Genomic DNA, 21,045 nt, shown 5'->3' on the forward strand with positions numbered 1-21,045 from the left:
GCCCACCCTGCTTCCCGCCCACTGTGTACAACCATCCTCTATCACAGGTTCTCACTGCCAATCCGTTCTGTTCAAGAGTGTGGATCCAAGCAGCCTTGGACCTCTGACACTGAGTCAAAATAAATCCATCCACCTCTAAGTTGTGTCCATCAAGCATTTGATTCGGTCATTTGGAGTTCTCCCGACTCTTTATTGTTTTATTTTAGTTTGATGGATAGTTAGGAGGGTTTTTGTTTTGTTTTGTTTTGTTTATTTTTGACAGGGTCTTGCTATGTAGCCAAAACTGTCTCCCAACTTGCAATCCTTCTGCCTCAGCCTCCTGAGTGCTGAGATTACAGGTGTGTGTCATCAGACCTGGTTCTTCCACATCTTAGATCCAGGGTAACAACATCCCCACACATCTGTTCAATACAAACACTTCCCAGACTGCAAAATGTGTTTTCATTTCACCAGCAGTTTCTATTCTACAATTCGCAGCTCATCAGGGATACTTTCTCGGTGCAACTCAGGGGCTTGGTATTGTCAATAAACATCCCTGGGGCCCCTGCCCCTCCCCCCATAGTGTCCTCTGCACCTCCTCCCCCTGACGGGCTTTGGCAGTGGACACAACTTTTTAAAAAGATGTCTTGGCCCACGCTTCCAAGAACAGAAGCTGCTGTGGTTTGGATGAACGTCCCCTAGGCCCACGTGACAAGGGTTTGGTCACCAGCCTGTGGTAGAACATTTAGGAGGTGGGACCCAGTGGGAGGGGTTAGGTCATTGGGGGTGCCCTTGAAGGGGGTATTGAAACCTCAGCCCTGACCACTTGTCTTTCACAGGCTCTGTCCTGATCTGCTACCTCACCTCAGGCCCCAAAGCAACAGGGCCAGCCGGGTATTGACACAATCTCTGAAACCTGAGTGAAGCAAACCTTCCCTCCTTGAAAGCTGACTACCAGGTGCTGAAGCCTTGTTTACAGCCCTGTGCCAGGAGTGGGGTAGAGCTCAGGGGTAGAGCCATTACCCAGCATGGACCGCAGATTCAATTTGGAAAATAATAATAATAATAATAATAATAATAATAATAATAATAATATGGTGTGTTCCTTGACATCAGAGACCTTTTCCAGGGAGCTGTAAAAATCCTCTGGGCCCACTTCTGGGCCTGACACACAGACAAACCAGCATGACAGGCACACACGAGGGCCAGAGACAAGGGGTTCGGCCAGGCCGCTGCTCACAACCCAGACAAAAGCCCAACCCCACAGGAAAGCCCTCCAAACTCAACCCTACTTCCAGTTTCTGGCCTGGAGCCATGTTCTCTTGATCATCTTCACTTTCTCATTTCCACACGAGCGCTAGCCGCCACTGCCGGCGGACTTCTCTCTGAGCCAATTTCTAGAGAGAAATGGGCTTTGGGCCACTTCCTTGGGGTTACTGCGGGCTGCTGCTCACAAGGGACCCAGAATGAACACTTGTGGTGTCTCGGGATTGCGGGGCTCAGTCAGACCAGCAACTCCAGGTTAAGCACCAGCTTTGGAGCTGTGCACTCAAAGTTATGTGTCTAGGAAAATCACAAATGGCTACAGGGAACAGTCTTCCGTCTTCCGGGAAGGCTTAATTCCCAGAGCGTTGCTGCTCGGCTGCCCCTCTTCCCTGGAGCCGCGGTTCTCGACTCCAGCCTCAGAACCACCCAAGGATCATGGACAAACAGCTGCATCTCAGAGGCGCTCCTTGGCTGGGCCTGGGGTGGGTCTTGAGGGGACGCATTTCCAAGATGCTCCTGAGAAAACCTCTCCAAGGAAAACCGAACCGGATGCCCAGGGAGTGCAAGAAAAGCAAGGGTGGTCATGGGCAGGGACGATAACAGAGCGGGCAGACGTTCCCAGGCCCTTCAGAGTGTCATCGGTTGGGCCAGCGAGATGGTTCAGTGTATAAAGGCACCTGTCACCTGGGGGATCCACATGGAGGAAGAGAAGCAGCAGCTCTCCCTCTGACATCCACATGTATGTACACACACACTCACGCACACATACACACACATGCACTCATACACACAAGAACACACGCATGCCGGGCGGTGGTGGCCCACGCCTTTAATCCCAGTACTCGGGAGGCAGAGGCAGGCGGATCTCTGTGAGTTCGAGACCAGCCTGGGCTACAGAGTGAGTTCCAGGAGAGGCGCAAAGCTACACAGAGAAACCCTGTCTCAAAAAACCAAAAAAAAAACACACACACACACAAACAAACACAAACACATTCATACATACACTCAAGCACACATATATGCTAACACATATACTAACACACACATCACAATATACTCACACAAACATACATTTTCACTCACACACATTCACATGCATACATACCATTGATACACATACCAAACACACAGCATACTCACATACATACACATACCACACAGACACATATACTAAACATGGACATATATGCATACTTACCACACACAGATAGATACACACACACACACACTCACTCACTCATACATACTCACATACATTCTCACACATACATGCACACACATTCACACATGCTCACTCACAGAGACACACACACAGACACTCATATATACATATGACATACACTTATACATACTCATACGCACACACTCACAGAGGGAGAGATAAATGTAATTTTAAACATTAAAAAAGATTCGCATTGACCCTGCTAATTATTTTTGCCCTCTTGTCACAAGCAAGAAAACATAGACTGGATGGGTGAAGTGAGTTGCCCAAGTTCATTCTCAAGCGGTTAGAGTGGAAACTTCTGGGGCCTTCGATCCCACACACACCCTCCCAGCATGCAGTAACAGCCAGACACTCTCTCTGGCAGTTTCTCTGGCCAAAGCAGCGATCCCCCTGGAAATATTCCAGAAAGCCCTGAAGCCCGGGGAGGAAGTACCTGACCTCCCCACACAGCAGACACATGCTTGAACGTCTACTCAGTGCAGGTAGACACGTCTCAGGCTCCCTGTCCCCCTCACCCACTCACGGAATCCCTGCACACAGAGGGACAATTGCCCTGCACATCTTGCACACTCGAGCAGAGCATCACGCTAGAAGAATGTGTAACCTCAGGGAAAAAAAAAAACTCTGCTCCTCAGAGCATTAAGATGGAATGTGAAAATGTGTGTGTGTGTGTGTGTGTGTCTGCCAGTAGATGACAGGCTGCAGGAACCCTTTCAGATAAGGCTGCACCCAGCAGAACAGACTATCTCCCTCTGGAGAGAAGGGTGTGGTAGGCCGCATCCCACCCCACCCCACCCATCCCTTAACCCTGAACCAGGAGCTGGAGGGTGAGGGGGGACTTGCTCCCCCATGTGCCCATGCAAAGGAGGGGTGTAGCTGCCTCCTCCAGCTCACCATCGCCCAGCAAAGCCTCCGGGGCTCCCACCCTGCTCTGACTGCGCGATCCACACCCACCTGGCCCCAGTCAGCCAGTTGCAGGGCTTTGGTGGTCCCCGTCAGGTCGGCCGCCTAACAACATCGCAAGTTAGAAATCCTTCCAGCCCACAGCAACAACTGGAAAAGGTCAGGCAGCCACCTTCAGACACTGGAAAACTCCGAGGAATTTCCCCGTACATTAAGCGGCAGGCCCCTGAGGTGACCTTGGGGCCTTGCTAGAGGGTCCCCAGGTCTGGGTGAGGGGCCTCCAGGGGCGCAACACAGGATGAGCCAAGCCTCATAAACCTATTGGTATTTTTCCCAGCTGAAGTGGGGTTCTTGCTGACATAACACTAGTCTGAGGGGCTCCAGAGGTTGGGAGGAGCCAGGACAATGTCCAGGAGCCCCCATCACACAGGGAACTGCAGGGGAAAAAATCCTACCACAGACTTTTACAAACTTTCAGGGGTGTGACTTAGTGACGGAGCGCTTGCTGGCATGAAGGCCGAGTTCCTTCCCACGCGCCAGTAAGAATAGTCAAGGCCTTTACCTCATGCACATTTCAGAACTCCCCAAGCCGATATGAACTGCAATTGAGTCCAGGAGCCCCAGATCCGGGCTCCATTTTCTCCTTCAGGAAACACACCCATCTCCCTGGTACCTGGGGCCTCCGAGCACTGGGGGAGTGAGGCTGAGCCCACACAGTCTGGTGTCCCCACGTGACTGAGCTGAACTCACAAGGGAGGGGCTCACTAGCTGCTGATGAGACAGTTAGCTAACGTCCCCAGGGTAGGGCAGCCACACCGAGGAAACAGCCAAGGCAGCCATTCCAAGGCTGCTGGGCTAACTCAGGTCACAGCCTGGCTCCCTCCCCAGGCTCTCCCAGTTGGGACCATATACGTGTCAGTACCCTGTGTGTACCGAGGAGCCCTGTCGACCTCTGAGGCAGACATTTGTTTCAATGAAGGAGCCGGCATACAGGAGCTGGAGAGATCAGTTAAGAGCACTGACTGCTCTTCCAGAGGACGCGGGTTCAATTCCCAGCACCCACGCAGCAGCTCACAACTGTCTAACTCCAGTTCCCTGGGATCTGACATCTTCACGGCAATGCACATAAAGTTAAACAAATCATAAAAAAAAAAAAGAACCCAAATACACACAGCACCATCACCCCCGCCCCTGGTTCACACTGGGGTTCCTGCTTGGCGCTGTGTAGTTGAGAGTTGGAACAGAGTGGCCTGTACCATGACTGCAGTGTCTTTCACTCCCCTAAAAGTCCCCTGACTACTTTTCTTCCTCATCCTCCTCCCCCGAAGGGACCTTGGTTCTTGCTTTCTCCATTTTGCCAGAACGTCTCATAGCTGTAACCACTGGGTTCTGGGCCTCTCAATCTGGCTTCCTTTGCTATGAAGGCCATTTCAAGTTCCTCCTGGCTTTTTGTGGCTTGACAGATTTGCATGTAATACGCAGGCAGTCTACCACTGAGCTACACTCCAGCCCGAGAGCATGTCTGGTTAAGGCTGAATAATACCCCATTGTCTAAAACATTATTCCAAAATACAGAGTTGTCGTATTGCAGGATTCCAATTAATAATTGTTAACCACTAATTGGATCAATAGTTGGTTAATCAAACAAAAGTACATTTGCCAAAGTTTGTGTGATCTAATGTGGTGATATATTGAGTACCCCAATAAAGCTTACCTAGGGATCAGAGGACAGAGGCAGTGGTGGCACACACCTTTAATCATATCACTCGGAAGGCAGAGATCCATCTGGATCTCTGTGAGTTCAGGGCCACACTGGGCTACAGGAGAGAAACAGAGCAGGCAGTGGTGACACATGCCTTTAATCCCAGGAAATAATTTGGCAGGACACAGAAAGGTATATAAGGTGTGAGGAAACAGGAACTTGATCTCTTGAGGCTGAGGATTTCGTAGAGGTAAGCTAGTGGCTGGCTGTCCTGCTTCTCTGATCTTTCAGCTTTCACCCCAATATATGGCTCTGGGTTTTTTATTATAAGACCTTTTAAGATTTGTGTTATAATCTAATATCCTATTTTCAAAAGAAAACCATTCCTCTGGTCTAAGCAGCTAAGAATTCTTCAGTCTCCTCAGAGCTAAACTGAGCTGCTCGCCTCTGGGTTCAATATGAACTACACAGCAGCCATATTGGTGACCCACAGGTGACCCAGGGCTGTGCTGTCCAAGGTGCCTACTAGCCATACCAAGCTCTTTAAATTTACATTAAATAAAATTAAACATTTAATTCCAACAGCCACATTTCAAGTATATAACAGCATAAATGTTATCACAGAAAACCCCGCCAGACAGAGCTGGCTGTGGTAGAAATACACAAGATTATTTATGAAGCTGCAGGGGTCATCAGTGAGACCCTGATTTTTCGACCGCTATCAAACCATCTTTTCCGAGCCCAGTAGACTGCGAGCAGATAGCTTGTACAACACACCATGTAGAACGCAAAGAGAAAGCTTGCCCGAGAAGACCACTGACTGCTGTTAAGGGACCAGCCACACAGTGGACCAACACTGCATCTGACATTCACCTATATTCTATTTACTAAAACATGGCACAGGTCCAGAGCCCAGGACCCCCATGGGGATACACTTCAGCCTGGGACTTTTCCAGAGAACATACTTTCTAGTAAGTTCTTCCCCTTCCATTCACCGGCCTTCCAAAACCTGGAGCCAACTTTTCTGGCTTCATTTGTTACGTCCAGTCCCAGGAACCACACGGAATGAGTCATCTCAGAGCATCCTAGGAAATAAATGTCTATGCCAGCAAGTCGCTTTTCCCCGTTTACCCTCAACTCAACCTCATCACATAGCTGAGCACGACCTTGAACTGTGAATCCTTTAGCCTCCATCTTCTGAGTGTTGGGATCACAAACATACACCACCACGCCTAATTGTGTATGGTGCTGGTGAATTAGACTCAGGCCTTTGTGCATGCTAAGCAAACACTGCTAATGGAGCCATGTCCCAGCCAACAATTCATTCTTTTGTTGGTTGGTTTCTTGAGACAGGGTTTCTCTGTGTAGCCCTAGGTTATCCTGAAACTCACTCTGTAGACCAGGTTAGCCTCACACTCACAGATTCTCTCACCTTTGGCCTCCCGAGTGCTGAGATTAAAGGTGTGCACCACCACCACCCAGCTAGCAATTGACATGTTTCAAAATAAAATTTCAAAATAAAATTCAAAATATGTCGTAACATATATACGACATAAATATATAAGTAAATGCTAAGATGCTAAATTTTATGTATTTATTAGCCCCGGGGATTCAAACCCAGAGCATCACGTATCCCAGCAAATGCTCCATCTCCGAGCTCACCCATCTTATGGTAACCACCTTTACGTGATGATTGGCTCTGTGGCACCTGGCACATTGATGGTGTCCCCCTCCAAGCCCTTTTCTTCCCAAATGGAAACCCTGTAACCACTGAACAGGAACTCCCTGACCCTCCCTATTCTGTAGCCTTGGCAATCACTTCCTCTGTGAGTTCAACGGCCCTAGGTGCCTCACGCACACAGATTCTTAAAGCGCTTGTCTTTTTGTCTGACTTTTTCCCCCCACGTGGTTCTTGCATGTTGCAGGGCGTGCCCACATTTCCTTCCCTTTTTATAAGCAGTTCACTTTTGCAAAATTGGTCTCATTAAGAAACTGACAAGACAGTAGACTGACTTTTCTAGGAACCACTGACATGTTTTTCTTATTTATTTTATTTATTTTTTTTTTTTTTGGTGGGGGTTTTTGGTCAGTGAATGAATAAATAAATGCGCTTTCTCTGGTTGACCCTCTGCCAAAAGCAAACGCAGTCAGGCAGCAAAGGCTGTAAAAGTTGGAAGTGATTTCAGAACTGAGGATTTGGAATTTCAAAACACTTCCCACTTGAATCTCGTGTCCGACTGAAAATCAAAATGGCCATTTTAAACCATGGCTATCTCCAAAGATGGTCTATGAACATTAGGAGGTGGATCTGATCTCTGGGCCCCTCCCCTGGCTCCACTCCAAAGTCAAGATCCTATTTACAGCTTAAAGCACAAACTCAAACTCAAAATTTCTTCATCCTTTTCTGCTACATTACACATTTTTAATTGGATTGCTTCGTAGAAAACTTCACAGGGAAGCAAAGACATGTGAAATACATCACTTGGCTTTTTAGGAAAATTCTCCTAAACTTTAAAAAGCCGGAATGCTTAGGCCATGATATTTTTTGCAACATAAAATGTAGATGATGAATCTAAATGTCAGGTTAATGAGCCTTGATTAAAGTCAGATTACAAGAAAGTTTTGTGTATGTTTTAAAGTAACAGATCCTAGATCAAAGCAATGTGTTCAGAATGAAAATGTCCTTCTTGAAGGGCCGTCTGGTTCCCAGTACAAGGATACAGTTGTTGGAGAAACCATGATTATAAGCTGATGGCTTTTCTATTTCCTCCTGAATTAATTTCCTTACGTACTTAGGGGCAAGTTAGGTTTCAAAACCCCAAATCCTTTTCACCGAGCAGCATTTTGCCCTGACCATAAAATAAGTAGGTTTCTCCCACAATTTCTAATTATCCTGGGGAAAAAAAAGAACAATCTTCATTCCTAAAGAAAGGACTAAAGAAAACCACCGAGGTTCAGTGGGGAGCCTGCCCTGAAGCAGCTGCAGCAGAAAATGGAGCCATGATCATTAGATTTCCCCAAAGATGGGGACCTGCCTTCTGAGCAAACTCCGGCGCTGAAGATGAGGTCATCTGGTGCTGGCCGCATCCAGCCAGTTAACTATCGCTTAAGGCTGTGTTCCAACAGACCACATTCTTAGCTTTGGGAAATGCATCCCCAAATCAAGTCACTGGGTGTTGGGAAAGAGAAGGCGTCTGAGCCAGAGCCAGCTCTCCATGGGAGGCCCGTCTCTGTTGTGAGCTCCTCCCCCCATCTATACCTCTCCACTTCTCATACCCCTACCCTGTTTCCTCATTCCCCGCAGAAGAATCACAGGCAATCTAGCTCCCAGTCACTCCCTAATGAACTCATCCTTATGTTCCCACCGTGTGAACCATGAGAACATCTGTTGGCGGGGGCCGGGGAGCAGACGTTCATCATCGATGCAGCTTCTCATGGTCTGTGAGCCCAGCCTTTCTACTCAGAGCCACTGAAGAAGTAATTGATTTTTAGTTGTGTGTTGTTGTTGTTGGTGGTGGTGATGGTGGTGTGTGTGTGTGTGTGTGTGTGTGTGTGTGTGTGTGTGTGCATGTTAACTCCTAGAGCCTACAATGTATGTATGGAAGTCAACTTTTACAAGTCAGTTCTCTCTTTCCACCACGTAGGGTCTGGGCACCAAATTCTCAATGCCAGCCTTGGTGGCAAGTACTTTTACCCACTAAGTCATCTTGCTGGCCTAAGAATTCTATTTTGATGATTTACCTTCTTTAATTGCTTGGATTCTCCTACAAAAAAACAATCACCATAATTCCAAAATTCTGTTTCGCTCCACTCAAATGTTCATGACTTTGCAAACTCTGTCCCTCCCCTTTCAAAGCTCAATGCTCTCTTGCACAATACACCCCCATCCATGTTTTCAGAACTACATTGGGATGGTGGATATTACACAAGATTTGACGGTGCCATCCCCCCACTAATCAGTTCCAGGCCTTTCAGTGAAGTCTCTGAACTGCGGTGCGTCTTTAGCCCACACCTGTAGCCTGGTTGTTAGGATTCTGCCACTCCTCCAGCTGCATGACCGTACATGGTCAGCTGAGTAGCCAAGCAAGGGGTCTTACATCATCCATGCGTGGTCATGGCATACATGGCAGAGTAGCTCCATAAGTCCACATGTGCATGTGCAGGGAAATCCTTAAAAAGCCGGTCACAGATGCCTCCCCTCTGTTCTGCTCTCTCCTCCTCCCTCTTTCTCTGTCCCTGGCGCGTGTCTTTCACAGGCCTGGTCACTCTCTTCTGTCTGCCCACCTCTCCTCCTAAAAAAGCTCTGATACTGGGTTTTGTTGTGTCTCGTGACCTTTCTCGAATGGTAACAAGCACCACATTTAAAACCAACACTGGCGACAATCACTCAGAAGCGCAGAAAATCTAGGGACTGAAGAAGTTTCTCTGTAGATACAAGAAGAGGGTCCTCTGCTGGGCCCATTCATTCCCACTCTGAAGTCACCATCATTATCCAAAGACTGAAAATACAAGGACACTTGTATCTGTTGTCTAAGTTAGGACCACACTGGGAAACAGGATGAAAACATTAGAACCAAGAAGTTTGGCGTTTCTCACACCCTGGCCATCCATGAATAATACAATGAGGTGAAGCCATTCTCACTCACCCGCGATCTGCTGGGAAAGCAGGCGTTTTCTTTGGAAGCATGCTGCCACAGCCCTGGCCTCCACACCAGGTTCTAAGTATATAACAAGTATCATGAGTGGAGGGCACTGCTTAGCAAGACAAAAGGAATTTGGGGTCTTGGGAGACAGCTTACTCAGTAAAGTACTTGACATGCAAACAGTTAAGCTTAGATCTCCAGCACATGTACAAAAAGCCTGGCGTGATAGCACACATCTTTAATTATAGTGTGAGGAGACCAGAGACATGGGGATTTCTGGGGCTTGCTGGCCAGTCTAGCCAATCAGGTTCAATGAAAGGCCGTATGTTTAAAAAAAAATGAGGCAGAAAGCAACTGAAGAATAATTCTCAACATCTACCATTGGTGACTACATGTATATGATGGTTATGTACTCACATGGGCACATAGATCTACACCCACACATACACATAAAAAGAATAACTTTATAGGCTCTTAGCAGGGAGGGAGATGGGGTAGGCCCCATAGAAAAATAGGAAGTAAATACTTCCCCCAAGATTTACTGCAGGGTAGTATTGGAGTCCCAGGACATCTATAATATGCTGTACATCATTGGTGTTACAATCTTCAAAATCCTCATTCTTGTGTGGACTCGTGGAACTACATTTTTATTAGAAAATTTGAAGGCATTGGGGACCCATTTCCAGGCCAATGTAGTATGGTTCTGAGAACTACCATAGAACCCCAGGTGGCTCAACAAGCCATGGATAGTTGTTCAAATTAGCAGCCTCTGTGGAATATTCCTTTACACTGTGTGAATATACGTCACTGTGATTGGTTTACCAAAGGAGCTGACTGGCCAATAGCTGGACAGGATAACGTTAGGTGGGAGAGCCAAACCAGTAGGATGCTGGGAAGGAAAAGGGTAGAATCTCAGCAGTCACCAGCCAGACACAGAGGAAGTAGGACATGTACAAAATGAGGTAACAAGCCATGAGCCACATGGTAGCGCATAGATAAAAATGTGTTCATTGAAAATGTAAGAGTTAGCAAGTAACAAGCCTGAGCAATTGGCCAAGCATTTATAATCACTATTGAGTCTCTATGTTGGTTATTTGAGAACTGGCGGGCAGGGAAGAAAAGTCTGCCTACAAGTCTCTATATCTGAGAACTGAAAGCCAAACTCAGTTCATTCAGTCTTAACAAGAGAAGGAAAAATGCACATTCTGCCTTCATACCAGAAGGTACCAGAGTACCCAGGTCTACTCAGTGTCTTTCTTTGAGCCACTAGAATCCAATATGCAAAAGTTTTACCTATCTGGAAACCATATGCACAAGAAACACACGAAATCTGCCACTAAAACATCAGATGTTCTACCTGTTCCATCATTGCCAAAGGTCAGATTCATTGGAGCAATCAGGGCCTTTCTCTACTCAGTTGCCACAAACATAAACTGAGACCCAAATTTACCCCCTGTTGCTGGAGGGCTTCTCTCCAGGTTCCCCAAGCCCTGCAGTCCCACAATCCACTTATAAAATAATCACTCAGACGCTTATATCACTTATAAACTGTATGGCCGTGGCAGGCTTTCTGCTAACTGTTCTTTTATCTTAAATTAACCCATTTTTATAAATCTATACCTTGCCACGTGGCTGGTGGCTTACCGGCGTCTTTACAGGTTGCCTCTCCTCGCCGTGGCTGCAGTGTCTCTCTCCTCAGCCTTCCGCTTCCCAGAATTCTCCTCTCTCCTTGTCCCACCTACTTCCTGCCTCGTCACTGGCCACCAGTGTTTTATTTATATAGAACAATATCCACAGCAACCCCCCTTCTGTCTCCCAGATATGAAAGAATTAAATAACAGCCTGGAGAACTTCATACAAATAAAATGTCTATACAGTGGATTTGGTGTGTAAATAAACATGTTTGCTATAAAATTAAAAATACAAGTTCCTTCCATAATAATGGCTTCAGTTGGCCACATGACGGGGTTAAACCCCAACTATCAAGGGACGAGCAGGGAGGGCACAGTGTCTTGCAGCTAAAAGCCAATGTCGGAAGCCCAGTGTGACGATGCACAACTGTGATCCTAGTACATGGGGAGACAGGCAGGAGGGACCAAGAGTTCTAAGTCAGCCTGGACTTTGTAGTGAGACTCTGCCAACACACACACACACACACAATTTTAAATGCAGTCATTCTGTGACCACCACATAATCCAGAAGCTCCTCCCCCTCCCTTACAACAGACAGCCCTGTCTCTCAAGATCTTTAATAGTAGAGCTGATCAGCGTGTCAAGAAACATTCAGAATTGCTTGACCCCAGCCCTGGGCTCCCCTCCACATTCTCATTCATTCATTTGCTAAGGAGAGTATGGAGTGGAACTCACTACGTGGCACTGGCTGGGCTGGACCTCACAATGCAGATAAAGATGGCCCCATGTGTGCCGACCCACATCCCACCATGCCCAGCACAGCCTAACTTGGGCAATTTTCCCATTACCTGTGAGTCCTGGCACAGACTGAGGCCAGTCTTCCCAGTCCATCCCACTTCATCTCCCACCCCTACCCAGACTCCCCAAGGCAAATTCACTGCCTGATGAACATCTGGAAGCACAGCTCTGACAACCTCCCTTAAACAATGAAGCCCAAACTCACAACCCTGTTGGCATGGGCTTAAATTGCGCCCCCACCCCGAAAGGTCTTAGAGTCCTAGGCTCCCAGTACCTCAGAAGGTGACCTTACTTGGTAGAGGACCCCATAGTAACTCAAGATCATCAAATTATGGTGAGGTCACTTGGACAGTGGTTCATATTCATTAAAGGGGGGATAAAAACACAGGGGTATGCACTTAGAGAGATGATGTTGTGAGGAGCCACAGGGAGAAGATGGCAGCCTTCAGGAGACCACGGAGGGAGGGCCTAGAATAGATGCGTCCCTCACTCCTCCCCACCTCTGGAGGAAGCCACCTTGATGTATTACTCCATCGGGTAGGCTCTTGGCTCATGTCTATGGTGACACCACCCTTCTCTCACACCTGCACACATTCTGCTAGAACCTTCCTTCAAATATCTGCCAAGACGTCAGCGTTTCCAAACAAGTTCTCCGATTCCTCCCGGCTGGGCATGGTTTCTGCCATTTCTGAATATTTCAAACATCTTTTTACAATCTTTCCTTCATTTCATAATCACTGCTCTTGCCTCACTTCATCTAGTGGACATGAATTTCTAAAGGGCAGGAGAAGGGTCCTTGGTTGATCCCCATGGCCACCTAGTCTGGGGATCAGATGTAGGCCTGACACAAAAACATTTGTTTTGTCGAATGGAGTAGCCAAAGCAATTGAATTATGAGTCTTCTCCCAGCTCCACTGAGCTTCCTGTGAATCACAATGGCTTATGCCACTTAATTTACGCATCCCTAATCTCACATTTTTCTTTTCTTTTCTTTCTTTTTTTTTTTTTTTTTTGAGACAGGGTTTCTCTGTTCAGCTTTGACTGTCCTGGAACTAGCTCTATAGACTAGACTGTTCTTGAATTCACAGAGATCCACATGCCTCTCTACCTCCAGAGTACTGGGATTAAAGGCGTGCACCACCACCACCACCACCTCACTAATTTCATATTTCTAAGACTATGAATGTGATGTGTGTTTTTAAACTCCATTATGGTTTTTATCTCATGTCTGCATATGTTGTGTGTTTAGCATCTCAGCTGTCCTTCGGAAAAAGTAACTTTATGATCAATGTAAACGATCTACTGCTCTGTAGCTCATGGTAAAACTTCAGCTAGAGTGTAATTATGTACAAAAGGCAGTGTCTTTATGATGGAAAGACACTTAGCAATGATAGGTACAGAGTACAACACAGATAAAGCTCAACGGAATTATGCTCAATTTAAAAAGCCAGACCAAATCAAGACCATAGTCCATGTGATAGTGGATTTTGATAGAAATCTAGTGATATTTACAGAAAACTCTAGATCATCCCAAATTGAGCTATAATAATTAAAAAGAAAGCAAATATTGGCAGCTTCTGTTGAAGATTTATTGGTGAGGGCGGGTGGAGGGATTAGCAAAAGGTTTGAGAAGATTTGGGGAGCCATGGACACCAGCCCGAAGGTAAACTCACCCACCACGGGGCGGCCCCTCCTACATCAATCACTAAGAAAACGACATACAAGCGTGTGCACAGCCTGATCTTACGGAGGCGTTTTCTCAATTGAGCCTCCCTCCTCTCCAATGGCTCTAACATGTACTAAGTTGACAAAAAGCTAGCTGGGACAATTGACCTCTTGTCACCTTGACACACACAGATCACTGTTGAGCCACAACTTTCCCTTTCTTGTTCATCCCAAGATCATACATGAATATCAATATGGCAATAAAAAAAAAAAAACATTTTACGAACTTGAAAGGGGCTGCAGTCTTCATACATTCAAACACTTTAAAAATTCGGGTTCTTGAAGTGATGTGTCAGAGGGAGCCTGCGTGGGTCTGACCTCGGTCCTTCGCACGTATGTTACGGTTGTGTAGCTTGGTGTTCTGGTGGGACTCCTAACAGCGGCAGTGGGGGCGGTCTCTGACTCTTTTGCCTGTGCTTGGGACCCTTTTCCTCCTACTGCTCTTTTCTGAAGAGAACCAGAGGAGTGGGTCTGGGGGAGAGGGGAAGTGTGGAGGGAGGGGCTGGGAGGAGTAGGGGGAGGGGAAAGTGAGGTTGGGATGGAATACATGAGAGAATAAAAAAATTTGTCTCTTTTAAAATCCAAACCCTTTTTGAGATCAGCCTTGTCTACATAGCAAGTTTCAGAGATAGCCAAGGACCCCTCAAAAAAAAAAAATCAAAAAGAAGCCGGGCGGTGGTGGCGCACGCCTTTAATCCCAGCACTCGGGAGGCAGAGGCAGGCGGATCGCTGTGAGTTCGAGGCCAGCCTGGGCTACCAAGTGAGCTCCAGGAAAGGCGCAAAACTACGCAGAGAAACCCTGTCTCGAAAAAACCAAAAAAAAAAAAAAAAAAAAATCAAAAAGAAAAAAATACAAAATGTTATAAAACTCCAAATTTTCTTTAAATGTTCAAAATTTCTCAAATATGGGCTCCTGTAAAAATAAAAAAAAAAATAAGTTCATACTTCCAGAGGCCCACTGATTATCTGAACAAAGCAAAACCAGACTCCGATGGTGTAAATAGCTCAGTGTCTGGGATCCACTCATGATTTGCTACCCTCTCCAGCACACAGCTTGTCCTCTAGGCTCTGGCTCTCTCCACTCTGTTACCGCTGCTCTTCTTGGTGGTCATCCCGTGGTGCTGGTGTCTCCAAAAGGTTGGGGTCTCTTATTGCAACTAGGCGCACTTTCACCAGTAGCCTCTCCTGGGCTCTCTTCAGGGACAACCTTGCCACACAGTGCCAAGGCTCCACTGCTCTCCACGACCCCTTAATGACGTCAAAATTAGTACCACCGGGGTGACTCTTACATTACCAAGCTCAGCTGCCAGCACTAGGTAAGACCTTGGCTGCCTCTGGAACACAGTTTCTATGTGCTGACTCTGAGGAAACACTTCCCAGAAGATTTCACCTCAGTGATGCTGGCCTCTTCTTAATTACTTCTAATTCCTCAGCTTTGGCTGACCAGCGTGGATCGTCCCAGCAAAGATTTCACTTCATTAGTTCTGGTCTCTTGCTAATCACAGCCAATTCTTCAGCTGCAGCTGACCAGACACCATATAATCTTAATTCAAAATACCAAATGCCCCCGAAGTTTAAATTTAAATTTCCCTCTAAAACCTCACAAGTCTGGCCTGCATCGTCTGTATTGCCCTCAACATCTGATCTTCCAAACTCTCACAGAACAGCCCGACACTCAATGGCTTTTCTAGCTCACAGTTCCAAAGTCCTTCCACAATCCTCGCAAAACCATGATCAGGTCTGTCACAGAAATACCCCACAATCTTGGTACCAATTTCTGACTTAGTCAGGGTTGCATCTTACCTCTGACAGTCAAGATAGGACTTTCAATGACTGCCTTCAAAGTATCAGGTCGTAGAAAAATTTATATATATTATATATATATATATACATATATATATAATATATAGATATAGACATCAGCTTTTGAAAATACAAAGGCTGAGGGTATAGCCCTGTAGCAAAGCACATGCCTAGTATTTACAAGACCCTGTGTTCAAGCCCTAGAACCAGAAAGAAAATACAACAAACTCCAAAATCCAACCCAGTGACACTGGCTTTAGTTTCTACATGAGATTTCTCATAGATTCATCCCATTGTGTTTCACAAAGAGCGATCACCGACATGAACCTGGACATGCACAGCTGAAACCCCAGCACCCAGGTGCTGAGTTAGGAGAGCTGTTAGCTCAAGGCCAACCTGGGCTACATAATAAGATCCTGTCCCCACCCCCACCCCAGAAAAAAAAAAGCACAAAATGAGCCGGTTGGTGGTGCACTCTTAATCCCAGCACCAGCACGCTGGAGGCAGAGGCAGGTGGAATTGAGGTTTCAAAGGACCGGCACCATTCACAGCTCTGTCTTCTACTTGCTGATTAGGATGATGTGACCTGGAACTATGCTGTGTGGCTTTTGTTCTCTGCCACAGGGTACTCTAGCCCTCTGAAACTGTGAGCCAATTAAAAGCTTTCTTTTATAAATCGCCTTGATCATGGTGTTTTGTCATCGTAGAAAAGTAACTAAGGGTTGGGCGGTGGTGGTGCACGCCTTTAATCCCAGCACTAGGGAGGCAGAGGCAGGCTGGATCTCTGTGAGTTCGAGGCCAGTCTGGTCTACAGAGTGAGATCCAGGACAGGCACCAAAACTGTACAGAGAAACCCTATCTCGAAAACAAAACAAAACAACAACAAAAAAGTAACTAAGGGCCAGGCAGTGGTGGTGCACACCTTTAATCCCAGCACTCACGAGGCAGAGGCAGGTAGACATCTCTGAGTTCAAGGCCAGCCTGATCTACAGAGAGAGAGTTCCAGGACAGCCAGGGCTACACAGAGAAACCCTGTCTCAAACAAACAAAAGCAGAAAATTGGCTGATGAGATGTCCCAGTTGGTAAAGCTCCTGCTGCCGAGACTGACAAGTTCCATCCCCAGGACCACATGGTGGGAAGAAAGAACAGATGCCTATAAGTTGTCTTCTGACCTCCACAAGAATGCTGTGACATGCACACATACACACACCCCAAAACATAGTAAAAAGAAAATTAGCGTGTCAGGATTAGTGGCTTTCCAGTTTTGATGTGGGGAGTTGGGAAGCATCTCGCTGTCTGGTTCAGAGAACAAGCCACCCATGCCATTCTGTGTTGCCTCCTCTACCAAAGTGAGAGGGAGCTCTGGGGTGTGTCTTCGATTTGCCTTCCCCAGTGATGCAATGTGATGATGCTGTCTCTGTTGAAAGGCAAGGCGATGTCGCAAGGCATTGTGATGGGAGAGAGAGAACGTGTGGCCTTGCCTGACCGCTTGTGCTGACCCTGCATGCTGCTTCAGGAAAGTCCCTCCAAGGCTGGAGACACCTGACCACAAACCAGACCCGGACACTGCCACTCCAGCAGGCTGAAATGTTCAGACTATTAAGAAAGGCTTGCTGCTGATGCTTGAGGACCGGATGAAGACCTGTACTGAGCAGATATGAGGCCTCCCGTTCATCCCCAGGAAGGAAAAGGAAGGAAGAGCATGGGAGAGCGGCCTGGGCTTTCTGACTGGAGCCAGAGAAAGGCTTTAATGGAGACAAGCCTCCCATGAAGGGCTGGGTTTCATAACCACCCCCGCCCTGCGGTCTGTTGCAATCAGCAGGACAGCTCCAACCTCCTTTTCCCAGATACAGACACTGAAAGGATTCAGTTTGCAAAAAAAAAACCAAGCAGTATTTCCCCCAACTGAGGTTTCGAAGGCATTTTTACCCCTTTATCTCATTGTCTATGTCTGGCCTGTACAGTGAAACCATTTTCAGCTTGAAGGGAACTCCCCGCACTTTTTGTTTTTAGAACCACGGTCTCCCTGCATGGTCTCGCCTGGCTATGGACAGCAAAGGGGCCTCAAACTCATAGAGATTCACCTGCCCCAGCCTCCTGAGCACAGGGAATAGGGGCGCACATCTCATTCTGTAAGGGGCCACACTGAGCTAGCCTCTACACAAAGGGATAACCAGTGAAGCCCACTCAAGTCCAGGAAACAGAGAAGTCCCAGCAGATTCCCTATTGTGGAACTGTGGGTTTGCCCAGACTGGTTTCCTCTTAGCCAAATGCATAATGAAATACATCGTCCTGAAAGGCTGACATGGCAAAGCAAACGTTTTAGGCGTAGTCCCCTGTCTTTTGGTATTCTTAGGTGGAAAAAAAAAAAAAAAAAAGACCAACCAGGTCCTTCCAAATGACACACCCCAAAAAGTTCGCCTTCTACAGCTGTTTTGAATGAGGAATTGGGTTTACCTGAACCCTCTCCTCCACTCACCCCCAACACCTCTCGCCTCTTTAAATAAGAAAGGGACAAAGTTAGTGGCCAGTTTCATTTGAATCATTTTTCCTCCAGCGTGAACTGCTGTCACATCAAAAACTACTCTGTGACTCCCTGGGTCCCTCGCAGTAAACCACTCTTTGTAACTGCTCTTTTTGGGGGGAGGGGAGGAAGGAGGGGTGGTTTTTCAAGACAGGGAGGGTTTCTCTATGTAGTCCTGGCTGTTTACTCTGTAGACCAGGCTGGCCTCAAACTCAGAGATCTGCCTGGCTCTGCCTCCTAAGTACTGGGATTAAAGGCATGCGCCACCACCTCCTGGCTGCAACTACTCTATGTCATTTTAAAGATACCGTTTGACCCGTGGTTCACCGTTAACTTTAATCCCAGAAAACCTCTTCTTGAAAGAACCAAAGCAGTTAATTCTGAGAAATTGGGGGGGGGGGGGAGTCATGTGACCAGCAGTTAGTCAGAACACTGACAGACTGGAAGCAATCTGTGCACTGGCAGTCTATCAGCCTAAGGTTTAAAACTCCTCATGGGAAGGAGGGCGGGACTGTTATGCTCTGCACCTACTGCATTATTTGCACTCAGCAAGCATGAGCACATCTTAATATTCTCCATATGTGGGAGGTTCCTGAAGAATTAGGGAGGGAGTGTATATCTCAGTGGGTATAAGCTTATGTGCAGCAATTCCTGGATCCAATCCCCAGGGCCCACAACCCACGCCACCCCACCCCATCAACCAACCAACTAACCAACCAACCAACCAAACAAGCAAGCAAGCAATGTAGCAGCATTTCAGTGGCTGAGGAAAGATCACTTGGGCACCAGGGCTGGCCAACCACGTCAACATCCCGACTGAGTCTCGATCTAGCACAGATCCTCAGGCGTGCAGAGGCAGGAATCCACACCTGGGGGGGGGGGGAGCCTCTGCTCCAGTGTGACTGCTGATGCACACTCCCAAATGGACCTCACTGTGGGCTCTGTGCCCAACGCCACCTCCGAGGTCCCAACACTTACTACAAGTTGGCCTTCAGCACACCGTTTTCTCACTATCTCCGGTCACTGGGTTATTTCCCTGTCTTTAGCACTCCTGTGACCTCCAGCTCCCAAGCCTTCAGAGAGAGCACCACTGTGAGGCAAGAGCATGGGGGACACACGAAGCCGATGCGTGGTCTGCCGGGGTGTGCCTCACATCCTTGTGACAGCGGGGTTTCCAAACTCCTCTCAGCCAGACCGGCTTTCCTCATTTCCGCCTCCTCTCCACAAGCCTGCCTTTTAGTCCTGAAAAAGCGCGGGCCTTAGATGCCTGGTAACTTACAGCAATGATGGTGAGGGTGGTTGGTATCTGGGACCTCAGACCAACTGCCTGCCGGAACCTCCTGTCTTCTTTGCCAATACATGTTGTTGCCATCCCGCGAGCTTGGATTGAAGCCACCAAGGGGAGCCTGCCCTGGATGGTCTATCAGTTCCCAGCTCCCCACAGGCCAGGCTACCCACCCCGACCTGCCCTTTTCTGGCTACCTCGGTATTTTAACTCGAGTACCACGTGCTAACGCAGGTGGGAAAGGTCAACAGAGAAAGACTAATTAATGGGATTAAAACACGTTTTAACAAGAAGCAACTGGGTGGTTTTGTTTTGTTTTTCTCCTTGTTTTTTGTTTTTTCAGACCATAGCTTCTTTTTAAATTGTATTCATTATCTCCAAGATGAAAAAGTTAGGCAGGGAAACACCAAAGTTCGGGGTTTTGTTTTGCTGGGATGTTGGGGATTGAATCCAGGGCCTTACACAGTGAAGTTATTTTTCTGAAGCCCAGCGTCTGCCCTACCCACCCTCCTAACTGAGCTGGTAGCAAGAATGAAATAGTAACTAGGGGAATATTCTGGAGAGAGTTTTCCAAACACAGCAACCTAGAAGGTAAAACAAACAAGAAACTTGGAAGGCAGTTTTGCGTTCTCTAGGAAGATACAGCCCTAAAGGGCTGGAGGATGGGAATCCCCCCAAAAGACTCCACCGCAGCCACGTGACTTTCAGGTTTAAATGCTGGGTCCCTCTGGGTGTCCTCTGAACACCACCCCAGCCTTCAGCAGGTGATATGACGTTCCCTCAATGCTAAGGAGCAAGGCTCCAAACAGCGAGCTGTGTACAAAATGTTTGTTTGAAAGGAGAAATAACCGCCGGGTGGTGGTGGCGCACGCCTTTAATCCCAGCACTCGGGAGGCAGAGCCAGGCGAATCTCTGTGAGTTCGAGGCCATCCTGGGCTACCAAGTGAGCTCCAGGAAAGGCGCAAAGCTATGCAGAGAAACCCTGTCTCGAAAAACCAAAAAAAAAAAAAAAAAAAAAAAAGGAGAAATACCCCTCTGAATCAGATGGGATTCTGTTTCTGGAGATGTAGAGAGGGTGGAAACTGTCTGGAGAAGATGTCAGCCCTTCAGGGTTTTGTTTTAGCCTTAAGCTTCCTGTACTTGAGAAGGGAAGAAAAAAAAAATACTGTTTTTCCTGGCGAGGACTGGCCCTTACTAGACAACTTTCTCTCCAACTGGATGACCATCTGTTCCCTTGGAATCTGAAGTTAGAAGTGTCTTGGAACTTGACCCAGACCCAACACCTGCTGCAGATTCCTGGGGTACGTTTTCCCCAGCAGTCACAGGCTCTGAGAGTACCCCACCCAGATCCCTCTTGGGGCTTGTCTTCTTAATAGGGCTGAGCTGGGGGTGTGGTCAGTGGTAGAATACTGACCTAACCTGTGAAAGGCCCTGGGATGAGGGGGGGGGGGACACTAATATGACAAGTGTCATTAGAGAAGGAGACATACAGAAAAAGCAGAGAGAAGGCAGATAAAGCCAGGCAGACATGACGTGGAACTTGAAAGCATTAAGCAAGGA

General features: G+C 47.3%; 1 protein-coding gene across 2 annotated transcripts in view; it reads right to left on the minus strand.

The window, feature by feature from the left end:
- Positions 1 to 21,045, minus strand: part of Emilin2 (elastin microfibril interfacer 2) — a 59,484-nt gene that overhangs the window by 30,913 nt on the left and 7,526 nt on the right. Inside the window, exon 1 of one of the 2 annotated variants that reach the window (XM_076549897.1) lies at positions 3,936 to 4,025. The exons of the other annotated variant lie outside the window; for it this stretch is intronic. Coding sequence (XP_076406012.1) covers positions 3,936 to 3,946 — 11 coding nt within the window. The 5' untranslated portion in view covers positions 3,947 to 4,025. Of the gene's footprint in view, positions 1 to 3,935; positions 4,026 to 21,045 lie in introns of those variants that run through there. 2 annotated transcript variants of the gene reach the window in all.

This window comes from Peromyscus maniculatus, chromosome 13 (assembly GCF_049852395.1).
Source record: "Peromyscus maniculatus bairdii isolate BWxNUB_F1_BW_parent chromosome 13, HU_Pman_BW_mat_3.1, whole genome shotgun sequence".
Taxonomy (NCBI): domain Eukaryota; kingdom Metazoa; phylum Chordata; class Mammalia; order Rodentia; family Cricetidae; genus Peromyscus; species Peromyscus maniculatus.